Here is a 27148-nt window from a genome sequence, read left to right on the forward strand (position 1 = left end):
CAAAAATTGTATCAAATCTTTATGAAGTCCAAAATCAAAATTTGTAACTTATTTTGTCGTCTATCTAAAATCTATGATTTTTGCCCATAATAAATATTACTCATGATAATGTATTATGAGAAAATTATTTAATATGGCATTTTTAATTTTATTTACTACAAGCAATGAATCTTCTATTTTCTATAGATATTGCCTATAGACAACATTTTTCTGTCCATATTTCCTGTTTGATTGTAATGTCATTATCGTAATATAGAAATTAGTAATATTGCATTTATTGAGAGGACATTTTTATTTCAGATTGACTTGTCGGTGGAAATTTTTGTTCAATATAAATTTTATGCAACAATAAAATATGATGCAATACTGTTCTCGATGAAAGAAAACAAAATATATTGCAAGATATATATATATATATATAATAGAAGATAGATGCGTTTCTGTTTGGCTTATAGACCATTGTCGATCATTTGTCTCCATGCAATCTTGATGAAGGTAATTTATCACATTTGCTAAAAATTATTTTATTTCATTTTTACTGAATTTACTCGCTTAGTAATGTCTTGTGCTGCTGCAAGTCGCAATCTACACTGCTCCTCCTATCGATTTCCAAATCTACATTCACTGAGACAAGATAAGTATAAACAGAAAGGCGTATCTATATATAATGAATGTCTAATAAACATACTTTTAAAAAAATGTATTCATATTTTGGCAATCGTGAACGAAAAGTGTTGCATTTCCTGATATTTGTTCATATCAGCAGAATTCTATTTTATTTATAAATCATTTTAATTTTTAATTTCTTAGAAAGTTTTTAATATTTTTTAATACGTTATATCAATATCGTATTAAATATAAATAAAATCTAGCTATTTAACTTATGATCAACGTACGTATTTAATCATCAGGTAGTTATCATTCGATTTTTAAACAATCGAAGGCAGCATTAATAAAAAATGTAGGTACAATATATAATACAAAAAATACAAACTAATAATATTTTTTTATTTATACAATATATATATATATTTATATGCAATCGCGCAAGAAACTACAACTCCAACATCGTAGGTATTTTACGTTTATTGTTTAGTATTTTTTTATACGCACCGCGTGCTCACATTTTGGGTACTACTTCTCTTTCTTTCTCTTTCTCTGTCTATCTTTAAAGACATTTTTCTTTTCTACATATGCTGAAGTATACTAAACACCGAATACGATGTCTTAAGCAACTGGAAGAGATGTTAATTTTTAAATAATACTATTGAAAATTATTACAGCCATAAAAGTAAATTTATTTCTGACCTTTACAAAAGAGTCTAGATTCACTGTAACAATATGTATGCTAGAAAATTCGATGGGCCTCAGAGAACGATTCATAATCATTATAAGATTCTCTTTTATTTTTTTGTCTACGTTTGTCCAATCCATTCCGAAAATCTCATTTGATAATAGAATGCTCTGCAATTAAAGTTGTTAGATAAATATAAATGATGGAATAATATAGTGTAAAATTTTTTTATTATAGCTATGAAAAAAATTTAATTATTACATATATGTATTGGTATTATGTAACGTTTTAAAAATTAGTTTATATCTTTATCATAAATCTTTAATTTTCTAAGAATTTTCCTATTACACACCAACATACATTGACAAAATATTCTCAATGCTTATGCGATTATACACTTAATCAATACCTTTAGTCTTACTTCATTCCCGTACCAACAATAAATAAGAATTTGTAAAGATACACAGAATGTGTACAGCATTAATGGAATATATTCCGCGCCCAACGTTATCTTCGCCATTTGATACAAATTGGAGCACACCACTAACATGCTCGTTGTGAACTGAACGGCAATTATAACCCTGAATTTTTCATTTATCATATATGCGAATCTACGAAAGAAAAATATTATTATTTAATTTTTTTAATTATTATATTATTGCAAAACTTGCGATAAGACATAAGTAATAACTGATTAAATCAGATAATCCTGTCTTAATTAATGTATAATTTAAATCTAAAACCAAATATATAATAAATCGAAATATGCAATTTAACTTTATAAAAATGCAAGTTTATTATTCTAGAAATATATATTAATTAATCAATTCTGACTCAGCATACTTTTTTAAGAAATGTATATTATATTATATAGCAATAGAATAATTAAAAAAAAAAAAATAAAACAATTAAAATATTTTTTAACATTATCATATTTTTGATTAATTAAAAAAGTATTTAAATTATGTGTGTAAAATATATAGAAAAACTGACTTATAGATACGGTGGTGTTGATGTATACATTCAGCCAAATTGCCTCGACGGCGTAAGCATTTCTTCAATCGACACTCCAAGATCTCGATCTGGCAATAAATATGCAACAGCAATCCGCAGATCAGACAGTCACAGGCAACGTTCACGATGCATCCAGCCGTCAGGCTTATTAATTGACGAAAGTAAATAATACAAAACATTATACTGGATGAATATTCATATGGCATCCACTCCCTGTATGCAAAATTTCCTCTCCGGAAATGCGTAAAAAAGGACGATATATTCATGCACGTACATGTCGTCTCGAGCATGATAACATACCATATAGAATAGGTCCTGCAAAATTACTATAGGGGCTGAGATAATTCGCGACGATTTTGCTTTGTATTTTCCTCCTTTAATTAAAACAAGAAGAAATATACTTTTTCTATTTAGATGGCAAAAAAAGAAAAATATGTCATTTATTTATTTCTCTTTTATTAAAAATATCATATTTTGTATTTTTTTGCCATACTTATTGATATTCTAATGCTTCAGTTGCTTACTGTATGATGTTGTCAAATTTCTGTCGAATTTCGATCTCATCCGATTCCAATGGCCTAAATGGTTTTTCCATTAACGCATTGGTTAATATCTCGATGTTTTTGCGATTCATTAGCAGACTGAGCATCTTGGCGCAAGCCATCACCATAGACAGCATTAGGTAAAGAGTATCCGTGAAATCGTCGGGATTTTTGATATGCATGATAACATCCACGAATTGTGGCACCATAAAGGTGAACAATAGTGAACTTACGAGAATTGTATATGTTTTGTATACTATTTGTTTGCACAACGAGGACCAGGAAACTGGTGGCCAACATCCTGCCACCGTCAGAATTTTCAACGGAACTCGCATAACCTGCATTTCTTGAAATTTCTTACTCGATTCCTCTTGTATTAAATTAAATGCCTATAATGTTTTGTATTGTATTTCTACAATTCATATATGTTGCGTAATATAAAATTATGAAAAAAAAAAAAAAAAAATTTAAAAGAAAAAAACAATATATTTATAAAATTCTTAAATGTTGTAAATCTACACATAAATTTATTACTTTAAAAAATCATATTATATCATATTAACGTTTCATACAAAAATGCAACTTTTAACGTTACGTATAAGAATATTGCAACTTCGTCGACAATTTAGACTTTACTTTTCTTTCAATTCTAATAAACGAGATATATCAAATAAATAAGATTTGATTTTTATATTTGTATGCAATAATTACAGAAAAATTGTTTCTTTTTTCAATTCTAACAGATTTAAATTATTCTTGCATGCAAATATCTTATTCGTATATGAAAAATATCATATGGTCTCGTATTAGATCTTCCATACACGCTGATATTTTTCAAAACAATTTTATGAAATTTCAACGAATCTTACAATGTCTATAGTCATGCGACGTGACTTTCTTTACTGTCTTTACTAACTTTCCTCTTCATACTCGATAGACGTGTAATTATAATAATACCGAACTCTTGCAATATATTTCGATCGGTAATACAATAATCTTATAGAATAATATGCATTGCAATGTGTTTCTTTTCTTCTTCTTTACATGATACACAACGATATAAATGCAATATAATATTAAAAAGTAAAACAGAGAAATAAGGAGAAGCCTATAGACAACTAAAAGCTTGATAAACCATGCATTGCGATCGTCATGAAATCTTGATGCGGGTGATGTATATCTACTTAGAAAATATGGAATTTGTTACTGTCATTAGCTTCGCCTCATGTTAGGTATTGTTAATTCCGCGCCTTATATCGATCTATTCGTAATTCTGATAGAATACAAGCGATTTCAAGAATTTATTAAATATACATACAATATAGGTAGAGTAAATTTAATGCGTTAGGAAAATATATCCAGTGATACATATTCAGTTGCTATTTCGGTGTTAGCAGAGATGCATTTTATTTATTACCTTTGGAGAATCACATTCAAATTTATATGTACTGTGATTTTTGTTAACGCCATTAAAATGAACTAAAAACTCTAGATTGTATATAATTATTTATATTTGTTAGATATAGAATGCGCGTTTTGAAAAAAAACTCAATATTATAATTTATTTTTATATACATAATTACATTACTATAAACTATATGTATACTGTAGTGTTGCGTTAATTGTCCCAGAAACAAATTTTGTGAAAATACTGACTTCTCTCTCACTACTATTTAGGTAAGATTTTCTTGTTTCATTATCACAATGTTAAAATATTCACACGTATTAATCAATTATTATTTATTTGTATTAAAATTTAAATAATTAATATTAATTAACTATTATATGCAATTTAATTGGATTTTTATTTTCCGGTTAAATTATGTTATTCGCATTTGTTGCAGTACGTTATATAGGCAGAATATAATGTCTTAAGTAACTGCAACACAAAAATGTTAACATTTTTTATTTTGTTTCCAGATTGCTCTTTCTCTCTTCTTGTCTCTTTCTTAAATTACTGATATTATAATTATTTCTGCCATAACGAAAAAGGAAAATGTTTTATAAAAATCGATTTTTTTATATAAAACAATAATCTAATATGGTATAATTGAAAAAATATGCATCAGAAAGATTTTATATGTATATCATTAATTTTTCCAAAGACTACGATAGTTATGATCTCTTTACATGATAATGATTTGAGATACTAACACTTACGAAAGAAATTTTTCATTTTGAAGATAATTAATGTGATACGCGCTCAATACATTCGTACGTAGTATCATTTAAATGAACGACTACGTAAGTTCCATCTTTCACAATATTTTTTTTTTCTTAATTTATACAATTTGCAAGATTATATTTAAGAAAAAATTAACTTAAATATAGTGTTGTACTGACGTACACATTCGCGCATATTATATCGACCGAGCGAAACCTTTTTCAATCGGCATTCGAGTATCTCGATTTGATAACACACGTACAATAGTAGACTGCAGATCAAAGTGTCGCAAACTACGTTCATCAAAGACCCAAACGTCGAACTCATTAACTGACGAGCGTATATCACGCAGAACATCGTTTCGGAGTAGTTGTACAGTGTCCATTCCCTGTACGTTAGATTGCCATTTCGAAAATTCGTGAATAATGTCAGCATGACGCACATACGCATCATCTCGACCAGGATTGCTTACCATAAAGTATTGGTTCTATAAAATGACTGAGTATTTCGTTACGAACATTTTTCTTCACGCTATTGTGTTCTCTGAATTGATTAATTATCGCTAAGAAAAATATTTTTAAACATTTTATATATATTTGTAAGAAAAAATGATTTTTTAGATACTTACTGCGTCATCTTCTCGAATCTTTATCGAATTTCTATTTCGTCGCCTTTCAGCGGTATAAATGATTTCTGAATAAGAATATTGCTTAATCTCTTTATATTCTTGCGATTTATCAGGAGACAGATTATTTTACAAATAAACATGACCATGACGAGCATGATGTAGAAAGTATCCGCAAAATCATCGGTATCCAGAATAATATCCATAAATTGAAGCAATATAAAGGTGATCAATAAATGTTACAAAAACTGTATATGCGTTATATATAGTACGTTTACAAAATGAGAACTTGGCGGCCAGCATCCCACAATCATAAGAATTTTTAGTGTAATTTCATGAAGCTGCATCTTCTAAGTTCTTAATTGCATTCTCGATTAAATCAAATAAAACATTGATAATATGTTATATATTTAAACGTTTCACTTAACATGGTAATTTAATAAATAGTGTATTTAATCATATTAACTTAAGTAATAATCTCAAGATTTTTTTTCTGATGAATTTTATATTCAAAACGCATCGCATCTATCAATAAATATTTTAGAGGCAAAAATACTTTGGTAATTTTACAATACTGTACATTCCGTATTTAAAATTAATTAATATTTTTACTATAATTATTATTATTAAAAGACGTCATAATTTTTTAATAAACATTGTGTTTGTGTATGCTTACTGTATCATTTTGTCAAATTTTCGTCGAATTTCAATTTCGGTAAGTACCAACGGTTTAAACAAACCCGCAGCAAAGTCTCGAATTAACGCTTCAACATTCTCACGGTTTATCCACATACTGAGTGTCTTGTAACACAAAACGCACATAGTCATCATCGTGAGATAGGAAGAATTCTGGCGAAACGAAATCGTCACGATTATCGACGTTCAAAATAAGATCCATAAATTGCGTGAATGTAAAACTGTATAAGAAGCTTATTATCAACAATGTATAAGCGTTATACAGTGCGTACTTAATCAGTGATGTCCATGAGAACGGTCGTCAGTAGCAACCGATTACGAGAATCATAAATATAAATTTCATCACGCTCATTTTTAGAGTCCTTAAATAGTCTCGCAATAAATGAAGGCTTTTCTGGCTGAAAAACAGACACTATCAGTTTTAATTGGAATACACACATCAACTATGTAACGCGTAAAACGCTATAAAGTTTTGTATGCTCTTCGATATCTAATATTCCATTGATATCAATTACAAGATAAAATTGTCATCGTTAATCATGAGTGAATTGACTTTATGAAAACTCCAGAGTATCTATAGCCCATGTAACCCTGAATTTCTTTTCGATAAGTAACATTATTATTATCGTAATAGCTAAGAGCGATGTTTTCCGCGAACTAACATTTTTGAAAAAGTGCAATCTTGCATCTGTATATATATATTATGATGTAGGCTGTAAACAGAATTCAAGAATGAGAGTTCAAACGTATAATCTTGATACATCGTCGTACGTGCACATTTATTACAAAATATTTTATTCATTACTGTCACTGTGTGACTTTACTTTACCTCGATCTGTTATTATCTGGCTTTTCTTTTCTTCTATAAACCTATATATGTTTAATTGATTGTGAGTGTAAATTCGGAAAGCGCAAGGTAACTTCAATGAACAATTTATCTTTCTATAATGTGATGTATATCGCACATAAATAATATTTCGAACGAATAGATATAATGATCGGGTAACGTCTGTTCTACCATATGTGATCTTTGCTTTACGATACATAATAGTTTCTTATTAATATGTGAAATATTTGGAAAATGTAGTATTATATTTTATTATATTGTTTCCGTATACTTTTGTAATAAACTATTTTTTTTCACAGGTACATTATTATTAATTTTAATTTGCCAATTAATAATACACACATTAAATACTATTTATATATTTAGCATATATTGCGCATATATACATCATTTTCTTTGCATTGGTTTTATAGCCGTTGCAACAACGTGTATGCAGAATACGACGTTCTAAGTAACTGCAATAGGTAAGTATATTTAGAATTTTTTTAGAGTCACAAAATCAAACAATCAATTTTCTTAGTGATAATGCAATATAAATTGAAAACTTAAAATCTCTATATATTTAATGAAATTATTATTGTTAAATGCAAATGTGCGTTATGTGTGTACAAGTCCTAAATATAAAGCTAAGGTGAAAAAAAGAAAAATAACATAAGCAATGTTTCATCAATAAAATCGGCTACAAAGATATTATAAATTTTCTCGATACTAACCCCTACAAAAGATTCAAGATTCATAGAAAACAGATAGGCGCTAGTAAACTCGATGGGTATCGTTGCTCGATTCATAATCATTAGAAAAGTTTTCTTGAAGTTATTATTCAGTTTTGGCCAATTCATTTCGAAAATACGATCGGTCAATTGAAGACTCTACAAATACAAGAAAACGATAAGACGATACTTGCGTACTATATTGTCATAATTAATTAAGATCTTTTAAAAAATTATTGAAATATTTTTTTGTTAAATATTTCGATAATTCTTATATGTGTATATATATATATATATATATATATATATATAATATGTATGTGTTTACGTATACCTTTAATTTGACTTCATTCCCAAACCAACAGTAGATGAAAATTTCTATCAGCATGCAGACTGTATATAATACTAGTGGAAGATATTCTGCGCTCATTGTTGTCTGGGCTAATTGATACAAATTGGAACATACCACTAGCGTGCTCGTTATGAATTGAATAGCGATTATCTTTGCGAATCTATCGTTCACCACAGAGGCGAAGCTGCAATTCAATAAATAAGCTGTATTTTGAAAACAAATAATGATAAATTATTCGTATACATTTCATAATAACAAAATAATTATTACTGTTTCGTCGAAAATATAAATTTCAAAAATCAAAAAATACATTTAAAAAATAAACACAACGTGTTAAGTATTTTCTACTTTTTTTTTTTTTTTAATTTCCTCATTACACCATAGTAATAAAAAATCTTTATTCCAAGGAAAATAATTCCAATAATTAATACTAATTGCAGAAAATAACGTGCATTAAAAAATTAAATTGAAAATAATATTAAAAATGTAATAGTTAATACAAGATAATTTTAAATATCGACAGAATTATAAATTTCAATAGGTCCCATATGAATTAGCATGATCTTTGTCCATGATTCATAAACATCAAACCGTTTACGAAACTAACTCAAATATAAGGTCGTGGTGACGTACGCAGTCGCGCAAGGTTTCCCAAGTATGTGACTTGTTGTTCAGCCGGTGTTCCAATATCTCGATCTGGCAGCAAACGTGCAGCAAGAGCCCGCAGATGAAGCAATCGCAGGCGAGGTTGACCAAAGCGCTCGTTGCCATGCTTGTCAATTGATGAGCGTACGTGAGATAGAATAACACGGGGGACGAATAATTGAACGGTAACCATGCCTTGTACGTTAGGTTCCCTCTTCTGAAGTTTGTGAACAGGGAAGTCAGAGTTATACATACGCACGTCGATCCGACCAGGACGAAGCAGTACAACGTGTTGTTCCTGTAAAATAAATTTTGAAATTTGTTAGAAAACTCTTAATCCGATCACTCTCATTTCGTTTGTTCCAAGAATCTTCGTCAATATTTATTTCGAGAATTCAATTGACATAGTTCACTGACACATTGCTATTTTTTTCGACAATTTTTTTTTGATTGTTTTTATTTATTAGTTACATTACAAAATATTTATCCTAATAATTTTATATATAAAAATATAATTAAATAATACTTACCGTACCATTTTGTCGAAATTTTGACGAATTTTAATTTCAGCGATTACCAGCGGTTTAAACGGCTTTTCGGTAAGAGTATTAATAATGTCCGCTACATTCTTACGATTTATGAACATATTGGATATCTTGAAGGATGCAACGCACACAGTCATCATTATGTACAAAACGCTAGTAAATTCCTCGGGATTGTTGACGTTTAGAGCAATGTCCATGAATTGGGAAATCGCGAACGTGTACAATAAAAGAACCAGAATTGCCGTATAAATATTGTAGAGTCTATATTTATATAAGGATGTCCATGACACCGGTCGCCAGGATCCGGCGAGTGTCAAAAATACGAGAGTATATTTTAACAAATCCTTTTTAGCTCTATCTTCGTCTTTATCGTGCCGAGTAATGTCAAGTTTCTTTCGAACATTAGAACCATCGGAAATTAACATTTGTCTAAGATAACTATTACGCGTTTCAGGTACAAGAAAAAGAAATCTTTCTAATGAAAGTTGTGAGAAACTGATCTTTTCTATTCACATCAGTGATGTAAAATTATATTGTTATTTAAAATTTATGAAAAACAAGTTTGCTATAACTTATCAGAGATTGAAAATCATGCATATAGTTTTATAGAAAATAGTATAAATAAATTTTAGTCGCGATGAATAAAAACGAACAGTATTTTATACAAGACTGGTCACCTTAGGATTTCTATAGACATTGTCTATAGACAACATTCTTCTGTCCATATTTCCTGTTTGATTGTTATGTCATTATCGTAATATAGAAATTAGTAATATTGCATTTATTGAGAGGATATTTTTATTTCAGATTGACTTGTCGGTGGAAATTTTTGTTCAATATAAATTTTATGCAACAATAATATATGATGCAATACTGTTCTCGATGAAAGAAAGCGAAATATATTAAAAGATATATATATATATAATAGAAGATAGATTTCCTGTTTGGCTTATAGACCATTGTCGATCATTTGTCTTCATGCAATCTTGATGAAGGTAATTTATCACATTTGCTAAAAATTATTTTATTTCATTTTTACTGAATTTACTCGCTCAGTATTGTCTTGTGCTGCTGCAAGTCACAATCTATACTGCTCCTCCTATCGATTTCCACATCAACATTTACTGAGACAAGATAAGTACAAATAGAAAGGCGTCTCTGTATATAATGAATGTCTAATAAACACACTTTTAAAAAAATGTATTCATATTTTGACAATCGTGAACGAAAAGTGTTGCGTTTCCTGATATTTGTTCATATCTGCAGAATTCTATTTTATTTATAAATCATTTTAATTTTTAATTTCTTAGAAAATTTTTAATATTTTTTGATACGTTATATTAATATCGTGTTAATAAAATCTAGCTATTTAACTTATGATCAACGTACGTATTTAATCATCAGGCAGTTATCATTCGATTTTTAAGCAATCGAAGGCAGCATTAAAAAAAAAATGTAGGTACAATATATAATACGAAAAATACAAACTAATAATATTTTTTTATTTATACAATATATATATATATGCAATCGCGCAAGAAACTACAACTCCAACATCGTAGGTATTTTATCGTTATCGTTTAGTATTTTTTGATACGTACCGCGTGCTCACATTTTGGGTACTACTTCTCTCTTTCTTTTTCTCTCTCTATCTTTAAGGACATTATTATTTTTTTCTACATATGCTGAAGTATACTATATACCGAATACGATGTCTTAATCAACTGGAAGAGATGTTAATTTTTAAATAATGCTATTAAAAATTATTATAGCTATAAAAATAAATTTATTTCTTACCTTTACAAAAGAGTCTAGATTCACTGTAACAATATGTATGCTAGAAAATTCGATGGGCCTCAGAGAACGATTCATAATCATTATAAGACTCTCTTTTATTTTTTTGTCTACGTTTGTCCAATCCATTCCGAAAATCTCATGGGATAATTGAGTGCTCTGCAATGTAAGTTATTAGATAAACATAAATGATAGATTAATACCGCGTAAAATTTTTTATTATAGCTATAAAAAAAATTTAATTATTACATATATGTATATTAGATGTTATGTAATGTTTTAGAAATTAATTTGTATTTTTATCATAAATCTCTAATCTTCTAGAATTTTCCTATTACACACAAAAATAAATTGACAAAATAATCTCAATGCTTATGCGATTATGCACTTAATCAATACCTTTAGTTTTACTTGGTTCCCGTACCAACAATAAATAAGAATTTGGAAAGCCATACAGAATGTGTACAGCATTAATGGAATATATTCCGCGCTCAACGTTATCTTCGCCACTTGATACAAATTCGAGCATACCACTAGCATGCTCACTGTGAACTGGAAAGCAATTATAACCTTGAATTTTTCATTTATCATGTATGCAAATCTACGAAAGAAAAATATTATTATTTAGTTTTTTTAATTATTATATTATTGCAAAACTTGCGATAAGATATAAGTAATAACTGATTAAATCAAATAATCCTGTCTTAATTAATGTATAATTTAAATCTAAAACCAAATATATGATAAATCAAAATATGCAATTTAACTTTATAAAAATGCAAGTTTATTATTCTAGAAATATATTAATTAATCAAATCTGACTCAGTGTACTTTTTTAAGAAATGTATATTATATTATATAGCAATGTAATAACTAAAAAAAAAAAATAAAACAGCTATAAAACAGTTAAAATATTTTTTAACATTATCATATTTTTGAATAATTAAAAAAATATTTAAGTTATGCACAAAAAATATATAGAAAAACTGACTTGTAGATATGGTCGTGATGATATACACATTCACCAAAATTGACTCGACCGCGTAAGCATTTCTTCAACCGACACTCCAAGAGCTCGATCTGGCAATAAATATGCAACATCATTGCGTTGATCAAGCAGTCACAGGCAACGTTCACGACGGCTGCAGCCGTCAGGCTTATTAATTGACGAAAGTAAATAATATAAAACATTATATTGGATGAATATTCATATGGTATCCACTCTCTGTATGCTAAATTTCCTCTCCGAAGGTGCGTAAAAAAGGACGATATATTCATGCACGTACATGTCCCCTCTATCATGACAGCATACACTATACTATTGGTCCTGCAAAACGACTATAGGGGCTGGGATAATTCGCGACGATTTTGCTTTGTATTTTCCTCCTTTAATTAAAACAAGAAGAAATATACTTTTTCTATTTAGATGGCAAAAAAAGAAAAATATGTCATTTATTTATTTCTCTTTTATTAAAAATATCATATTTTGTATTTTTTTTGCCATACTTATTGATATTCTAATGCTTCAGTTGCTTACTGTATGATGTTGTCAAATTTCTGTCGAATTTCGATCTCATCCGATTCCAATGGCCTAAATGGTTTCTCCATTAACGCATTTGTTAATATCTCGATGTTTTTGCGATTCATTAGCAGACTGAGCATCTTGGCGCAAGCCATCACCATAGCCATCATTAGATAAAGAGTATCCGTAAAATCGTCGGGATTTTTGATATGCATGATGACATCCACGAATTGTGGCACCATAAAGGTGAACAGTAGTAAAATTAAGAGACTTGTATATGCGTTGTACATTATTTGTTTGTACAACGAAGAGGTAACTGGTGGCCAACATCCTGCCATTGTAAGAAATTTCAACGGAAATCGCAGAACCTGCATTTCTTGAAATTTCTTACACGATTCCTCTTGTATTAAATTAAATCCCTATAATGTTTTGTATTGTCTTTCTACAATTCATATATGCTGTAATATAAAATTATAAAAAAATAATTTAAAAAAGGAGAAACAATATATTTATAAAATTTTTAAATATTGTAAATTCTACATAAATTTATTATTTTAAATCATATTATAAAAAAATGCAGCTTTTTTAACGTTATATAACAATTATATTGCACTTTGTCGACAATTTACACTTTACTTTTCTTTCAATTTTAATAAACGAAATATCAAATAAATAATATATTTAATAATAAATTTGATTTTTATATTTGTATGCAATAATTACAGTTTTTTTTTTTTTTTTTTTTAATTCTAACGAATTAAAATTACTCTTGCATGCAAATATCTTATTCGTATATGAAAAATATCAAATAATCTCATAGATTTTGCATACACACTGATATTTTTTAAAACAATAATAACGAATTTTCGAAGAATCTTACAATGTCTATAGCCATGCAACGTGACTTTCTTTACTCAATTGTCCGTTTAACTTTACTCTTCGTATTCGATAGATGTGTAATTATAGTAATACCGAACTCTTGCAATATATTTCGATCAATAGAATAATCTTATAAAATAATATGCATAGCTATGTATTTCTTCTTTTCTACCGGCTTTACATGATACACAACGATATAAATGCGATGTTATATTAAAACACAAGGAAGAGAAATAAGGAGAAGCCTATGGACAACTAAAACCTTGATGAACCATGCATTGCGATCGTCATGAAATCTTGATGCGGGTGATGTATATCTACTTAGAAAATATGGAATTTGTTACTGTCATCAGCTCCGCCTTACGTTAGAGTATCATTGTTAATTCTGCGCCTTATATCGATCTATTCGTAATTCTGACAGAATACAAGCGATTCCAAGAATTCATTAAATATACATACAGTATAGGTAGAGTAAATCTATTGCGTTAGGAAAATATATTCAATGATACATATTCAGTCGCTGTTTCAGTGTTAGCAAAGATGCATTTTATTTATTACCTTTGGAGAATCACATTCAAGTTTATATGCATTGTGATTTCTGTTAACGCCATTAAAATGAACTAAAAACTCTAGATTGTATATAATTATTTATATTTGTTAGATATAGAATACGCGTTTCGAAAAAAGACTCAATATTAGAATTTATTTTTATATACATAATTACATTACTATAAACTATTTGTATACTGTAGTGTTGCGTTAATTGTCCCAGAAACAAATTTTGTGAAAATACTGACTTCTCTCTCACGACTATTTAGGTAAGATTTTGTTGTTTCATTATCACGATGTTTAAATATTTACACGCATTAATCAATTATTATTTGTTTGTATAATATTATAATGTGATAACAGATAAAATTGAGGTAATTAATATTAATTTTAGTTTTATAAGAAATTTAAATGGAAAACATTATGGCTAACCTCTGCACTATTTTTTCGATTAAATTATGTTGTTCCCACTTGCTGCAGTAAGTTATAGGCTGTATATGATGTCTTAAGTAACTGCAACACAAAAATGTGAATATTTTTAATTTTATTTCTAGATTGCTCTTTCTCTCTTTTGGATTCTTTCATAAATTACTATGATATTATAATTATTTCTGCCATAACGAAGAAGGAAAATATTTTATAAAAATTGATTTTTTTACATAATAATAATCTATAATATAATATAATTGAAAAAATATGCATAAAAAAGATTTTATGTATATCATTAATTTTTCTAAAGATGACAGTTATCATCTTTCTACGCGATAATAATTTGAGATACTAACGCTTACGAAAGAATCGAGATTCATCGTGAGAATATGCGCGCAAGAGAATTCAATAGGTACTAACGAGCGATTCATAATAATTAATAAACTTCGTGTTCCGCTTTGATCCAGTGTCAGCCACTTCATTTTGAAAATATTGGCGGTTAGTTCGATGCTCTGTATAAAAAATATGACATGTGCAGAAATTAAAATATTACATGCCACTTTTGCGGCTAAAATTATAGATCACTCTTTTTATTTCAATTACATTCGAGTTTTTGTTAAGTATATTAGAAGATTTTTTTTATCTCTAATATTTTGAATATCGTATATAATACAATATGCTCACACTCTGCTTTCAAGAATATATACGCATAAATCGTACCTTCAATTTAACTTCGTTTCCATACCAACAATAGATAAGAATCTGCGTCAACATAGAACATGTGTATAATATCAATGGAAATGATTGCGCGTCCAACGTTATTTTTGCCAGTTGATATAAGTTGGCACAAACTACTAGCGTGCTCACTGTAAACTGAATGCCAATAATCATTTTGAAATTTTCGTTTACCATAAGTGCGAACCTGCAAATGGAAAGTATATTAAGAAAAGCGTGTTTATCTAAAACTATTTGCATGAATTTTTCATTTTGAAGGTAATTAATATGACACGCTCAATATATTCGTACATAGTATTCATTTAAATGGACGATTACGTAAATCCTATCATTCACAATATTTTTCTTTTCTTAATTTATACAATTTGCAAAATTGTATTTAAGAAAAAACTAACTTAAATATACTATTATGCTGACGTATACATTCACGCATATTAGTTCGACCGAGCGAGATCTTTTTCAATCGGCACTCGAGTATCTCGATTTGACAACACACGTGCAATAGTAGACCGCAGATCAGAGTGTCGCAGGCTACGTTCACCAAAGATCCAAACGTCGAACTCATTAACTGACGAGCGTATATCACGTAGAACATCATTTCGGAGTAGTTGTACGGTGTCCATTCCCTGTACGTTAGATTGCCATTTCGAAAATTCGTGAATAATGACGTCAGCATTACGCACGCACACGTCGTCTCGACCATGATTGCGTACCATAAAGTATTGGTTCTATAAAATGACTGATCGTTTCATTACGAACATTTTTCTTGACGCTATTGTATTCTCTGAATTGTAATTTAATTATTGTCAAGAAAATTTGTTTTAAACATTTTATATATATTTGCAAGAAAAAATGATTTTTTATATATATATATATACTCACTGTATTGTCTTCTCAAATCTTTGTCGGATTTTTATTTCGTCAGCTTCCAGCGGTATAAATGGTTTCTGAATAAGAATATTGGTTAATGTCCCAATATTCTTGCGATTTATCAAGAGACCGGTCATTTTACAAATAGACATGACCATAGCGAGCATGATATAGAAAGTATCCGCAAAATCGTCGGTATTATCGACGTTCAGAATAATATCCATAAGTTGAGGCAACATAAAGGTGATTAACAACAATGTTACAAAAACTGTATATGCGTTATATACAGTACGTTTGCAAAATGATGTCCAAGAACTTGGCGGCCAGCATCCCACAACCGTAAGAATTTTTAATGTAATTTCAAGAATCTGCATCTTCTGAGTTCTTAATTGCATTCTCGATTAAATCAAACAAAACATTGATAACATGTTATATATTGAAACGTTTTACTTAACATAGTAATTAAAAAAATAATGTATTTAATCATATTAATTTAAGTAATAATCTAGAGATTTTTTTTTCTGATGAATAATATTATAAAAAAGAACTGGAAAAAATTAGCAAGTTAAATTACCGTCACAGATTATTAACTGCTTTATGATTATAATTAATCAATTTCAAATTTTTAAAACATTAAATTTTCAATAGATATAGATGTACAAAATATAATATATAAATAATCTAAAATGGAATAGACAAATAAAAGATTCCCCATGTCATAAGCAGTATTGAGTCATAAATATATTGCTATGAATATCAGAATTAAAAAACTCCGTATTTTGCTATATGTGAAATACGTATATACATATGACTCTGTCTTCTTTGTCGCTCCCCTATCAATAACACCGTAAATCTATTCCGCAAAACTTCGACCAACCTCAGAATGTCTATAGCCACATGTCACGATTTTCTAACGACTATTGTTCGTCTAGCTTTCTCTCCGCGTTCGACAACTATATAATTATCATTATATAAAACTCACAACGTTGTTTCTCCCCTCTTTCATGCTACAATATACGAGACGATCTTCGAATGCAAATTTTATGCGATAACCATTTAATATTACGACACAATCAAATAACGTATAGCGGAAAGAATGCAGGAAACTAAAGCCACCCTAGAACTATTGTATAAGTTATATTTTATTTCCATAAAATAGCAATATGTATGCAAGTAATTTATTAATTTAGTCAATTAGTAAATATTTAGCATTGCTGTAACTGTAATTTTTATCTAGCTATAACTATCATTCGTCTCTATATTCTAGTGAATTCCGTTTCTAATATTAGATGTAATATTACTTATTGTTACATATGAAATGCAAATTTTGAAGAAAAACTCAGTATCATAATTTATTATATATATATATAATTACATTACATAAATTAGATTTGTATTATAGTGTGTTAATTTTTCCATAAACAAATACTGTTGAAATATTGATCTCTCTCATGTTTATTTAGGTAAGATTTTCTTCTTTCGTTATCACAATGATGAAATATTCACACGTATTAATCAATTATTATTTATTTGTATTATAATATTATGTGGTAACAGATTGAAAATTGAAATAATTAATATTAATTAGCTGTTATATGCAATTTAATTGGAAAACATTATGGCTAATCTCTACGCTATTTTCCGCTTAAATTATGTTGTTCGCATTTGCTGCAGTATGTTATAGGCCGAATATGATGTCTTAAGTAACTGCAACACAAAAATGTGAACATTTTAATTTTATTTTTACATTGCTCTTTCTCTCTTTTGGTCTCTTTCATAAACTACTATGATATTATAATTATTTCTGCCATAACAAAAAAAGGAAAATATTTTTAAAAAATTGATTTTTTTTTTTTTTTAATAAAAATAAATTAATATAATATAATTAACAAAATATGGATCAAAAAGATTTTATATGTATATCATTAATTTTTCTAAAGACTATGATAGTTATGACCTCTCTACGTGATAATGATTTGAGATACTAACGCTTACGAAAGAGTCGAGATTCATCGTGAGAATATGCGCGCAAGAGAATTCAATAGGTACTAACGAGCAATTCATAATAATTAATAAACTCCGTTTTCCGCTTTGATCCAGTGTCAGCCATTTCATTTTGAAGATATTAGGGGCTAGTTCAATGCTCTGTATAAAAAATATGACATGTGCATAAATTAAAATATTACATGCTATTATATGCAACTCTTCTGCGGCAAAAAATACAGATTTCTCTTTTAATTTTAATTACATTCGAGTTTTTGTTATGTATATTAAAAGTTCTTTTATATCTTTAACATTTTTGTAAATGTTGTATATATCACAATATGGTCACACTCAGCGTTCAAGAATATATTGTACATATAAATCGTACCTTCAGCTTAACTTCGTTTCCGTACCAACAATAGATGAGAATCTGCGTCAACATAGAGCATGTGTATAATATCAATGGAAAAGATTGCGCGCTCAACGTTATCTTCGCCAATTGATACAAGTTGGAACAAACCACTAGGGTGCTCACTACAAATTGAATGCCAATAATTATCCTGAATTTTTCATTTACCATAAGCGCGAATCTGCAGAAGCGAAGTATCTTGAGAAAAACATGTTTATTTAAAAATATTTGCGTGAATTTTTGTATTTTGAAGATAATTAATGTAACACGCTCGATACATTCATATGCGAACATTATTCGAATTTTAAACGAACGACCATATAAATCCTATTCTTTACAATATTTTTTTTTTCTTGATTTACACAATTTGCAAAATTATATTTAAGAAAAAAAACTAACTTAAATATACCGTTGTGCTGACGTACGCATTCGCGCATATTAGTTCGGCCGAGCGAGATCTTTTTCAATCGGCACTCGAGTATCTCGATTTGACAACACACGTGCAATAGTAGACCGCAGATCAGAGTGTCGCAGGCTACGTTCACCAAAGACCCAAACATCGAGCTCATTAACTGACGAGCGTATACCACGCAGAACACTATTTCGGAGTAATTGTATTTCGGTGTCCACTCTCTGTACGTTAGATTGCCTTTTCGAAAATTCGTCAATAATGACGTCAGCACGATACACGCACACGTCGTTTCGATCAGGATTGCGTACCATAAAGTTTTGTTTCTATAAAATGACTGAGCGTTTTGTAACGAACATTTTTCTTGACGCTATCGCGTTATCTAAGTTGTAATTTAATTATCGTTAAAGAGAAATTTTTTTTTTTTTTTTTAAATATTTTATATATATTTGTAGGAAAAGAATAATTTTTTTAGATACTCACTGTATTGTCTTCTCGAATCTTTGTCGAATTTCTATTTCGTCAGCTTCCAGCGGGATAAACGGTTTCTGACTAAGGGTATTGGTTAATGTTTCTATATTCTTGCGATTTATCAAGAGACCGATCATTTTACAAATAGACATGACCATAGCGAGCATGACGTAGAAAGTATCCGCAAAATCGTCGGTATTATCGACGTTCAGAATAATATCCATAAGTTGAGACAACATAAAGGTGAATAGCAAGAATGTTACAAAAACTGTATATGCGTTATATACAGTACGTTTATAGAATGATATCCATGAACTTGGCGGCCAGCATCCCGCAACCATAAGAATTTTTAATGTAATTTCAAGAACCTGCATCCTTAATCGCATCCTCGAATATATCAAATCAAACATTGGTAATATATATTATATATTAAACCGTTTTACTGAACATAATAATTTAATAAATAATGTATTTAATCATATTAATCTAAATAATAATTCAAAGATTTTTTTTTTATCAATAATATTATAAAAAAAAAAAAACTGACAAGAATCTGCGAGTTAAATCATCGTCACCGAATATTAATTACTTTATGATTTAATTAGTTTCAAATTTCTTAAATTTTTAAATAGATGTGCATGTACAAAATATAATATATAAATAATCTAAAAGATAGAATAGATAAAGAAAAGATTCCACGTGTCATAAGCAGTATTGAGTCATAATTATAATGCCACGAATACCAGGATTAAAAAGATTCTGTATTTTGCTATATATGAAATACGTATACACATATGACTCTGCTCTTTTCGTCCTTCTCCTATCAATAACACCGTAAACCTGTTTCGCGAAACTTCGACCAACCTCAGAATGTCTATAGCCACATGTCACGACTTTCTAACGACTGACTATTGCTCGTCTAGCTTCCCCTCCGCGTTCGGCAACTATATAATTATCATTATATAAAACCGCAATTTTGTTTCTTTCTTCTTTCATGCTACAATGTACGAGAGGATCTTTAAATGCAAATTTTATGCGACAACCATTTAATTTTACGATACAATCAAATAACGTAGCGAAAAAAATGCAGGAAACTAAAGTCACTCTGAAACTAATAATAAGTTACGTTTTATTTCCATAAAATAACAATATGTATGTATGCAAGAAATTCATCAATTTAGTGAATTAGTAAATATTTAGCATTGCTGTAACTGTAATTTTTATCTAGCTATAACTGTCATTCTTCTCTATATTCTAGTCAATTTCTAAGTCTAGTCTGTTTCTAATATTGATTTGAATATGTGGTTATATGTATTTTCTGTTTATTATTTAGTAATAACATTATACATTAATAAGTAATGTATAATGTTATATTATATATTATTATTATTGTGTTATATTATATTATAATGTAATATTGTATATATTGTATATACATTCTGCCGTTTTGTCCACAAACAATTACGTGTGATATGTATACTTTCACAAATATTAATGATCAGTAAATCTAGTAATTAGCGAAAAATATATTTAAAAGCATTGTAATAATTTGTCTCTATTTTATTTATCTTTTGCTTACGATATTTCTACACTTGTTTTAATAAATTATAAACCGAATATGACGTCTTAAGTAACTGCAACGAAAATATGCGTGCGTTATATCTCATCTCATAATTTTAAAAATTGTACAGTTTCTTATTTCTTAATGTTAAATAAAATGTATATTATAGTTTGTTCAAAAAAAAAAAAATAAATAAATAAAAATATATTTTCATATATTAAGGACAAATTAAAAAAATTATATATAAATTTGTTTACTAACCCCGACGAAAGAATCGAGATTCATGGAAAGAACGTAAGCACTGGTAAATTCTATTGGTATTATTGCGCGATTCATAATTATTAATAGGCTTTCTTTAAGATCTCTGTCCAGTGCTAGCCAATTCATTCCAAAAATATTGTACATTAGTTGAGTGCTCTATTTTTAAGTAGTCTCATTAAAATCATTCAATTTTTTAAATTTAATTTTTTATAAAAACTTGTATTTTTTATTAATCTGCATAAGTACTAGTTTGCGATTTAGAAGCAGACATATGAAACAATGCACTTGATTACGCGCACCTTTAACTTTACTTCGTTTCCGTACCAACAATAAATAAATATTTGTGTCAACATGCAAGACATATACAGTAGTAAGGAAAGATAACTCGCATTTACAGTTGATGATTTAGTCATCTGATACAAATTGAAGCATACCACCATCGTACTTACGATGAATTGCATAGCGATAGTCATTCTGAACTTGTCGTTCAATTTGAATGCATATCTGCAATAAAACAAACATTAAACTGTGACGGTATCCTTGCTAAACACTTTTTTTGATCAAAAGAATTTTATATTTAAAAATATTTAACAGCAATATATGTAAATGTGTACATATGTATGAAAAATTTATTTTTTCTTTATTTTTTATATATTTGCATGTTTTATATATATATATATATATATATATATATATATATATATATATAATGAATTTTTTAATAAATTGCAAACACACGTACACAAGATATATTTTTGGTAATTATTCAGAATCACGGCTCCACCTGCAAATTGTTATGATAACTTTTTATATTTAGAGAATAATGTAAATAACAATTTTTAATCGGAAGAGGCCTAAAAAAAAGTTATAAGCGAAAGCAGATTGTTCCGCCTCGGAAGCTCGCTTTGCGTGGAAAGTTGTAAAACCCTTTATAACTTTGATCTATAACTTTTTGTTTTAGGCCTCCCCCAATTAAAAATAGTTCTTTAAATTTTCTTCTAAACATAAAAAGTTCGTAAAAAAATTTGCAGCCCATTCGCAGGTGTAGCCGTGATTCTGAATAATTATCATATTTTTTAAATATTAAAAGAACTAACTTAAATATAAGGTCATGGTGACATACACAGTCGCGAAGATTATTATGATCATTGGATATTTTGCTGAGTCGGTATTCTAAAATCTCGATCTGACAGCAAATATGCACCAATAATCCACAAATAAGACTATCGCAGGCCACATTGACGAGCGATCCGGCTGTTAAGCTAATAAGTTGATGAGCGTACGTGAGGCAAAACACGATATTAGACGAATTGTAATCATATGGTAGCCATGCTCTATACGTCAAGCTCCTTTTTCTAAATTCTGCGAGTAAAGATGTCATAGTGATGCATGCACAGGTTGTTTCTACCAGAATCGTATAGCAGACTGTGTTGGTACTGTAAAATGATGCTGTGGAGATGACCTAACGCTCACTTGAATAATTGAACTCTTAATATTTAATGACACTTTATCAAAGAAATGTCTATTTGTGATAGAAGATCTCTTATAATTATATTATACCGAAGGAGTTTTGTTTTGTTACATAAAATATATATATACTTATTTCTTCTAATATCAAAGATTTTACTTTAATTTTAAAAAAATCTTTTTTTTTTTTTTTTTTTTTTTTTTTTTACGTTAAAGAATACAAATTAATTTTTTTTTAAATTTGTATTCTTATGCAGTAACACTTACTATATAAGTCTGTCAAATTTATATCGAATTTTCATTTCGTCAATGTCCAACGGTCTATAAGGTTTTTCGACAAGTATGTTGGTTAACGTATTGATGTTATTCCGATTTACCAAGAGACTGAGCATTTTGGAGCACGAGACAACCGACGCCAATGTACCGTAGAAATTTTCAGTGAAATCTTTGGCATTATCGACATTCCAAATAATGTCCAAAAATTGAGATACCAAAAATGTATACAGTAATATAATCATGAAAACTGTATACGCGTCGTAAACTATGTGCATAAACGATGATGACCATGACTCCGGTCGCCAACATCCAACAATTGTCAAAAGTTTAAAAGTAAATTGTAAAACGCGCATCTTTTAAGTATGCTAAATACACTTAAAAATGGAAAATGTATTGATTATATGCGAAAAAAAAATATATATATATATATATAAATATTTTTACAATAATCAGTAAATGTATAATTATAGAGAAACACAATATCAATTAATATATATAATGTACATATTTTACTTTCGATGAAATAGCACATTTATAGTTAGTATTCCATTAAAGATATTGAGCTATTGCCTAAAATAGATTTATATTAATTTAGTTTTATATCATTATATTATATGCCTTATCATATATTACGGTCCTAAATTTTAATTAATGATTTTTATACCTACAACTTTATCTAAATTTTTTTATTTATAAAAGATCAGAAGAAAATATATACGGATATTCATTTGCTGCAATGTTCCTAGAGATATAGAACACGATCTTTAAAATAAACTGATTGTGAGAAACGACAGTAAGATGACTTACGGATGATCGAGACTGGCGTAGAATGTTTGTAGCACTTCAAAAATCTTCTTCTTTGTCTAATATTCTCCCTGTATTTCTTCATCTGTATTATTACGTTATTATCATAATATCGGGCTTGCATTATTGATCCTGTAAAAATACTTGTAGATCTCTGAAAATTTAGCTTTTATTTCTATGATAATACCATTTCCAGATACGAATATCATGGAACTCGAAGAAGGTGAATGTCATTGGTTATTTTATCTTCATAAAATCTTAAGTAGCTAACTCGCTATTATATTTAAAGATCTATCGCTGCTGTTTTGCGTGTATTGAATAGTCGTTGCACAGTCCTTCTTTCTCCGTATCGATTTCAGATATTGCGACTTTTGACCCACAAGAGACATTTCGAGTACAATACAAGTGCGACGTGTCATAAAAGACGATAAAAGTAAAAACTTACACAATATAAATTTTTTTAACATAAATAAAATGTTAATAAAATAAATGTAAAATAATATATAAATAAAGCAAAAATATATATATATATATAATAATAAAATAAATAACGCGCATGTATCGTTTATATAAATCATTTTTCTTTGTTTTTCTAATAACACTAATAACTATGTTTTTCTAATAATGTGAGATATAAATATTATTTATCCATATTAACTGTATCAAAAATTTCTTCATGATTTCTTCTTCTTTTTGCGTATTTTTTCTAGGTTTGATTTTGTGGATGGAACATTAATTTTGTTTGTCCTTTACGCTGTCATTTCCGCATTTGTTGAAGTAAATTGTAAGTAGAGTACGATGTCTTAAGTAACTAGAGTTAATATAAATATTCATTTATTATGTATATGTGTGTGGCGTGCGTGTATTAGATATATATATATAATTTTCTTAGACTTAATAAAATATTTCCGATTTATATATTATAAATTCTCGCTAAAATGCAAAGTTAACTTAAGCGTATACGACAGTAATTGGTAAAATTAGCTTATTGACAAAATTAAATTTAGCAATATATCAAATTTTCGATACTAACACCCATGAAAGATTCGAGATTCATGGGAATAATGTAGGCACTGGTAACCTGAATAGGAAAAACTGCTCGTGTCATTATTATTATTAGAGACTTCTTCATATTTTTGTCTAATGTCAACCATTCCATATTGAAAATTTTATCGATCAATTCACGGCTCTACTAAAATGTACAAAACATATTTATCGAGACATTGCTTGTACAGGAAAGAAAAGATATTTTTATTGTTGATACGTCGTTATTAACATATTTTAACAATAAATATTTTATCAGAATTTTACAACTGTGAAAAGAAATTCTATTAAATTAATTCAAGATATTTAAAAACGTAAACATTTATAATACCTGTGTTATTGTTATATGTATATTGTTATATGGCCAAAAAATAAAATAACTTGAATATTTATATTTAAATATGTTAAAAATATTATCTTATATAATAATGAAGAGCCTGTACCTTTAATTTTATTTCGTTTCCGTACCAGCAGTAGAAGAAGATTTGTGTTAACATGCAAATCATATACAATATCAGTTCAATGTATTTGGCTCTTGTTGTTGTGTTACTTAATTGATAAAGGTTAAAGCATACCACCAACATACTTAGTATAAATTGAATAGTAAAAGTTAGCCTAAATTTTGTATTCATAATAAAAACAAGTCTAAAAATTAACAATCTTGCTTTTATAAAAATTTATTTTGATCATGTAAAAGTAATACATTGAATATTGCTATATTAAAATAATTATCATATATCTTTCTGTAGTAATATATGCTAATTATTTTATTTTAACAAGATATTAAATAAAAAAGCAAAAAATTTGCAAAATTATTAAAACCAACCTGAAGATATAATAATGTTGATGTATGCAATCGCGAAAAATGTCTGAATAAAACATAATTTTTTTCAAACGATAAGCCAAAATCTCGATTTGACAGCAAATATGGACCAATAATCCACAGATGAGAGTATCGCAACCAATATTTAAAAAAGCTGCGGCTAATAAACTTATCAGTTGATGAATGTATATCGGGAAAAATAATGTCCTAGACGAATAATCAAACGGTATCCATGCCCTGTACGTTAATTTTCTTGTTTTCAAATTTACAGATAAAGATGTCAACACTATAAATAAGCCTGTTACCGTTACAAGATACGTATAACGTCGAGTATTAATTCTGTAAAATAATTGCAGATAAGTATATATATGATAAACATAATTTTCCAATAATCTCAAAATGATCTTGAAATGAATCTTGAAATTTCATATATAAATTTTTTTAATTTATATTATTATTTTATTAATTCACAACAATTTAACTTTGATGATTCTTTAATATGTTTTTGTTTGTCTCTTTTTTACACGAAGAAAATGTAAAAAAGAAGATACATTAAAAATATTGTATTAAATTTATTTAAATCATGAACACTCTTATATATTGTATTTATCAATTTATAATTTACAACAATCTTAATTTTAATAAAAATCTAAGATTTGATCTTTGACAAGCACAATTCAAAGAAATTTTATAATATTATAATTTATAATTAATGACAGAATATCACATTACGATAATTATTATTTGCTAATACTTACTGTATGCTTTTATCAAATTTATAAAAAATCTTCATTTCATTCGATGTCAATGGTCTGCATGGTTTTTCCATCAGTATATTAATCAACATAATAATGCTTTTACGATTTAATAGTAAAATAAACAATTTAGAACAAGTAACAACCATAGGAACAAATACAAAAAAATTATCGGAAAAATCATCGGCATTATCCACAACCAGAATTATGTCCATTAATTGCGATAACATAAAAGTATTTAGTAACAAAATCATTATGCTTGAATATATATAATACATTATGCGTTTATATAGCGACGTCCAAGAATCCGGTCGCCAGCATCCAAATATGGTTAGGAGTTTAAAAGTAAATTCAAGGATACGCATTTCTTAAAAGATTATGTTTCTCGATTATCGTTTTGTGAAGCACACAACATATGTCATCGAAAATTGGAAACTTTTTGTAAGTTTTTTAATTAAATTGAGATAGCATCAATTATACATATTTTAAGAAAATGTGATTAGTTGTTTCATTAATTGTAAATTGTTTTTACTTTTATTTTTAAATATATTATTTAAATCCCATATTAATTTAAAAAAAGTTTCTAATTAACTATAAAACATTTTTTTCTTTTTGTTATATAAGTTTAATTAAATTATAATTAAGGAATGCTTCACGGGATGATAATCGATAA

General features: G+C 28.1%; 7 protein-coding genes, 1 long non-coding RNA gene and 1 pseudogene across 20 annotated transcripts; 1 reads left to right on the forward strand and 8 right to left on the reverse strand.

Annotated features, from left to right (window-relative positions):
• Nucleotides 1-569: 569 nt before the first annotated feature.
• Nucleotides 570-3780, reverse strand: LOC138935730 (odorant receptor 94a-like). 4 transcript variants are annotated; one of them, XR_011447285.1, is made up of 7 exons: nt 3720-3780; nt 2833-3239; nt 2288-2623; nt 1704-1905; nt 1309-1464; nt 1114-1235; nt 570-615 (listed from the first exon to the last, which is right to left on the reverse strand). XR_011447285.1 is itself a non-coding variant. In XM_070300528.1 (6 exons), exons 1-6 carry the CDS (start codon nt 3732-3734, stop codon nt 1188-1190), a joined length of 1164 nt encoding a protein of 387 aa, XP_070156629.1. In that variant the 5' UTR covers nt 3735-3780; the 3' UTR covers nt 1050-1187. The 4 variants fall into 4 exon arrangements, 3 of the variants coding, with proteins under 3 accessions (XP_070156629.1, XP_070156630.1, XP_070156631.1); XM_070300528.1 differs by lacking the exon at nt 570-615 and having other exon boundaries at nt 1050-1235; XM_070300529.1 differs by lacking the exon at nt 570-615 and having other exon boundaries at nt 1050-1235; nt 2833-3188; nt 3720-3776.
• Nucleotides 3781-4493: 713 nt separating this feature from the next.
• On the forward strand, nt 4494-10326 carry LOC138935749 (uncharacterized). The gene is made up of 3 exons (XR_011447289.1): nt 4494-4527; nt 7596-7646; nt 10242-10326. It is a non-coding gene; the product is annotated as an uncharacterized lncRNA (long non-coding RNA).
• LOC138935746 (uncharacterized) lies at nt 5108-6687 on the reverse strand (annotated as a pseudogene).
• LOC138935728 (odorant receptor 46a-like) lies at nt 7341-9882 on the reverse strand. 2 transcript variants are annotated; one of them, XM_070300526.1, is made up of 5 exons: nt 9420-9882; nt 8852-9187; nt 8227-8428; nt 7896-8051; nt 7341-7637 (listed from the first exon to the last, which is right to left on the reverse strand). In XM_070300526.1, the coding sequence occupies exons 1-5, from the start codon at nt 9857-9859 to the stop codon at nt 7590-7592; spliced, it is 1182 nt and encodes a 393-aa protein (XP_070156627.1). In that variant the 5' UTR covers nt 9860-9882; the 3' UTR covers nt 7341-7589. The 2 variants fall into 2 exon arrangements, with proteins under 2 accessions (XP_070156627.1, XP_070156626.1); XM_070300525.1 differs by lacking the exon at nt 7341-7637 and having other exon boundaries at nt 7800-8051.
• A 589-nt stretch (nt 10327-10915) lies between the features above and the next one.
• Nucleotides 10916-13673, reverse strand: LOC138935742 (odorant receptor Or1-like). The gene is made up of 6 exons (XM_070300558.1): nt 13631-13673; nt 12766-13208; nt 12220-12555; nt 11628-11829; nt 11232-11387; nt 10916-11158 (listed from the first exon to the last, which is right to left on the reverse strand). The coding sequence occupies exons 2-6, from the start codon at nt 13122-13124 to the stop codon at nt 11111-11113; spliced, it is 1101 nt and encodes a 366-aa protein (XP_070156659.1). The 5' UTR covers nt 13125-13208; nt 13631-13673; the 3' UTR covers nt 10916-11110.
• A 702-nt stretch (nt 13674-14375) lies between these two features.
• On the reverse strand, nt 14376-17221 carry LOC138935733 (odorant receptor 46a-like). Of its 3 annotated transcripts, none has more exons than XM_070300540.1 (6): nt 17090-17221; nt 16225-16608; nt 15738-16070; nt 15328-15529; nt 14964-15083; nt 14376-14691 (listed from the first exon to the last, which is right to left on the reverse strand). In XM_070300540.1, exons 2-6 carry the CDS (start codon nt 16605-16607, stop codon nt 14635-14637), a joined length of 1095 nt encoding a protein of 364 aa, XP_070156641.1. In that variant the 5' UTR covers nt 16608; nt 17090-17221; the 3' UTR covers nt 14376-14634. The 3 variants fall into 3 exon arrangements, with proteins under 3 accessions (XP_070156641.1, XP_070156640.1, XP_070156639.1); XM_070300539.1 differs by having other exon boundaries at nt 15028-15119; XM_070300538.1 differs by having other exon boundaries at nt 14964-15119.
• Nucleotides 17222-17768: 547 nt separating this feature from the next.
• LOC138935731 (odorant receptor 46a-like) lies at nt 17769-20513 on the reverse strand. 6 transcript variants are annotated; one of them, XM_070300534.1, is made up of 6 exons: nt 20349-20513; nt 19497-19871; nt 19004-19339; nt 18584-18785; nt 18202-18357; nt 17769-17919 (listed from the first exon to the last, which is right to left on the reverse strand). In XM_070300534.1, exons 2-6 carry the CDS (start codon nt 19868-19870, stop codon nt 17863-17865), a joined length of 1125 nt encoding a protein of 374 aa, XP_070156635.1. In that variant the 5' UTR covers nt 19871; nt 20349-20513; the 3' UTR covers nt 17769-17862. The 6 variants fall into 6 exon arrangements, with proteins under 6 accessions (XP_070156635.1, XP_070156634.1, XP_070156637.1 ...); XM_070300533.1 differs by having other exon boundaries at nt 20228-20513; XM_070300536.1 differs by lacking the exon at nt 20349-20513 and having other exon boundaries at nt 18584-18729; nt 19014-19339; nt 19497-20005.
• Nucleotides 20514-21021: 508 nt separating this feature from the next.
• On the reverse strand, nt 21022-23619 carry LOC138935737 (odorant receptor 46a-like). 2 transcript variants are annotated; one of them, XM_070300550.1, is made up of 6 exons: nt 23554-23619; nt 23041-23423; nt 22404-22742; nt 21606-21810; nt 21307-21462; nt 21022-21118 (listed from the first exon to the last, which is right to left on the reverse strand). In XM_070300550.1, the coding sequence occupies exons 2-6, from the start codon at nt 23400-23402 to the stop codon at nt 21071-21073; spliced, it is 1110 nt and encodes a 369-aa protein (XP_070156651.1). In that variant the 5' UTR covers nt 23403-23423; nt 23554-23619; the 3' UTR covers nt 21022-21070. The 2 variants fall into 2 exon arrangements, with proteins under 2 accessions (XP_070156651.1, XP_070156652.1); XM_070300551.1 differs by lacking the exon at nt 21022-21118 and having other exon boundaries at nt 21371-21419; nt 23041-23568.
• Nucleotides 23620-24570: 951 nt separating this feature from the next.
• LOC138935744 (odorant receptor 94b-like) lies at nt 24571-26977 on the reverse strand. Its single transcript, XM_070300560.1, has 5 exons — nt 26479-26977; nt 25724-26059; nt 25341-25542; nt 24887-25042; nt 24571-24664 (listed from the first exon to the last, which is right to left on the reverse strand). Exons 1-5 carry the CDS (start codon nt 26838-26840, stop codon nt 24611-24613), a joined length of 1110 nt encoding a protein of 369 aa, XP_070156661.1. The 5' UTR covers nt 26841-26977; the 3' UTR covers nt 24571-24610.
• Nucleotides 26978-27148: the final 171 nt, after the last annotated feature.

Source organism: Polyergus mexicanus, unplaced genomic scaffold, assembly GCF_030449975.1.
Source record: "Polyergus mexicanus isolate NDT 795.1 unplaced genomic scaffold, iyPolMexi1.0 SCAF_8, whole genome shotgun sequence".
Taxonomy (NCBI): domain Eukaryota; kingdom Metazoa; phylum Arthropoda; class Insecta; order Hymenoptera; family Formicidae; genus Polyergus; species Polyergus mexicanus.

Bases quoted from the DNA above. Each gene is read 5' to 3' on its own strand.
- LOC138935728 (XM_070300525.1), bottom strand. From the start codon at position 9,859: ATGTTAATTTCCGATGGTTCTAATGTTCGAAAGAAACTTGACATTACT. The intron at 9,188-9,419 runs GTAAGTATTATT...TTTATTTTACAG, and splicing joins AATTTCGACAAAATGGTACG to GAACAACACGTTGTACTGCT. The intron at 8,429-8,851 runs GTTAGTTTCGTA...ATTGAATTGCAG, and splicing joins CACCACGACCTTATATTTGA to CTTCGCCTCTGTGGTGAACG.
- LOC138935744 (XM_070300560.1), bottom strand. From the start codon at position 26,840: ATGCGTATCCTTGAATTTACTTTTAAACTCCTAACCATATTTGGATGC. The intron at 26,060-26,478 runs GTAAGTATTAGC...ATTATTTTACAG, and splicing joins AAATTTGATAAAAGCATACA to AATTAATACTCGACGTTATA. The intron at 25,043-25,340 runs GTACAGGCTCTT...ACATTTTAGTAG, and splicing joins GAAACGAAATAAAATTAAAG to AGCCGTGAATTGATCGATAA.
- LOC138935733 (XM_070300538.1), bottom strand. From the start codon at position 16,607: ATGCAATTAAGAACTCAGAAGATGCAGATTCTTGAAATTACATTAAAA. The intron at 16,071-16,224 runs GTGAGTATATAT...GTCATTTTATAG, and splicing joins AGATTTGAGAAGACAATACA to AACCAATACTTTATGGTACG. The intron at 15,120-15,327 runs GTACGATTTATG...TTTTTTATACAG, and splicing joins GAAACGAAGTTAAATTGAAG to AGCATCGAACTAACCGCCAA.
- LOC138935731 (XM_070300531.1), bottom strand. From the start codon at position 19,894: ATGTTTGATTTGATATATTCGAGGATGCGATTAAGGATGCAGGTTCTT. The intron at 19,340-19,496 runs GTGAGTATCTAA...GTCATTTTATAG, and splicing joins AGATTCGAGAAGACAATACA to AAACAAAACTTTATGGTACG. The intron at 17,920-18,201 runs GTTAGTATCTCA...TTTGTGTTGCAG, and splicing joins ATCTCGACTCTTTCGTAAGC to TTACTTAAGACATCATATTC.
- LOC138935742 (XM_070300558.1), bottom strand. From the start codon at position 13,124: ATGCAGGTTCTGCGATTTCCGTTGAAATTTCTTACAATGGCAGGATGT. The intron at 12,556-12,765 runs GTAAGCAACTGA...GTCGTTTTGCAG, and splicing joins AAATTTGACAACATCATACA to GACCAATAGTATAGTGTATG. The intron at 11,830-12,219 runs GTCAGTTTTTCT...TTTCTTTCGTAG, and splicing joins CATCACGACCATATCTACAA to ATTTGCATACATGATAAATG.
- LOC138935737 (XM_070300550.1), bottom strand. From the start codon at position 23,402: ATGCGCGTTTTACAATTTACTTTTAAACTTTTGACAATTGTTGGATGT. The intron at 21,811-22,403 runs GTTAGTTCTTTT...GTTTTATTGCAG, and splicing joins CACCATGACCTTATATTTAA to ATATGCATTCAAATTGAACG. The intron at 21,119-21,306 runs GTTAGTAAACAA...TTTTCGTTGCAG, and splicing joins ATCTCGATTCTTTCGTCGGG to TTACTTAAGACGTCATATTC.
- LOC138935730 (XM_070300528.1), bottom strand. The intron at 1,906-2,287 runs GTCAGTTTTTCT...TTTCTTTCGTAG, and splicing joins CAACACCACCGTATCTATAA to ATTCGCATATATGATAAATG. The intron at 1,236-1,308 runs GTCAGAAATAAA...CATCTCTTCCAG, and splicing joins ATCTAGACTCTTTTGTAAAG to TTGCTTAAGACATCGTATTC.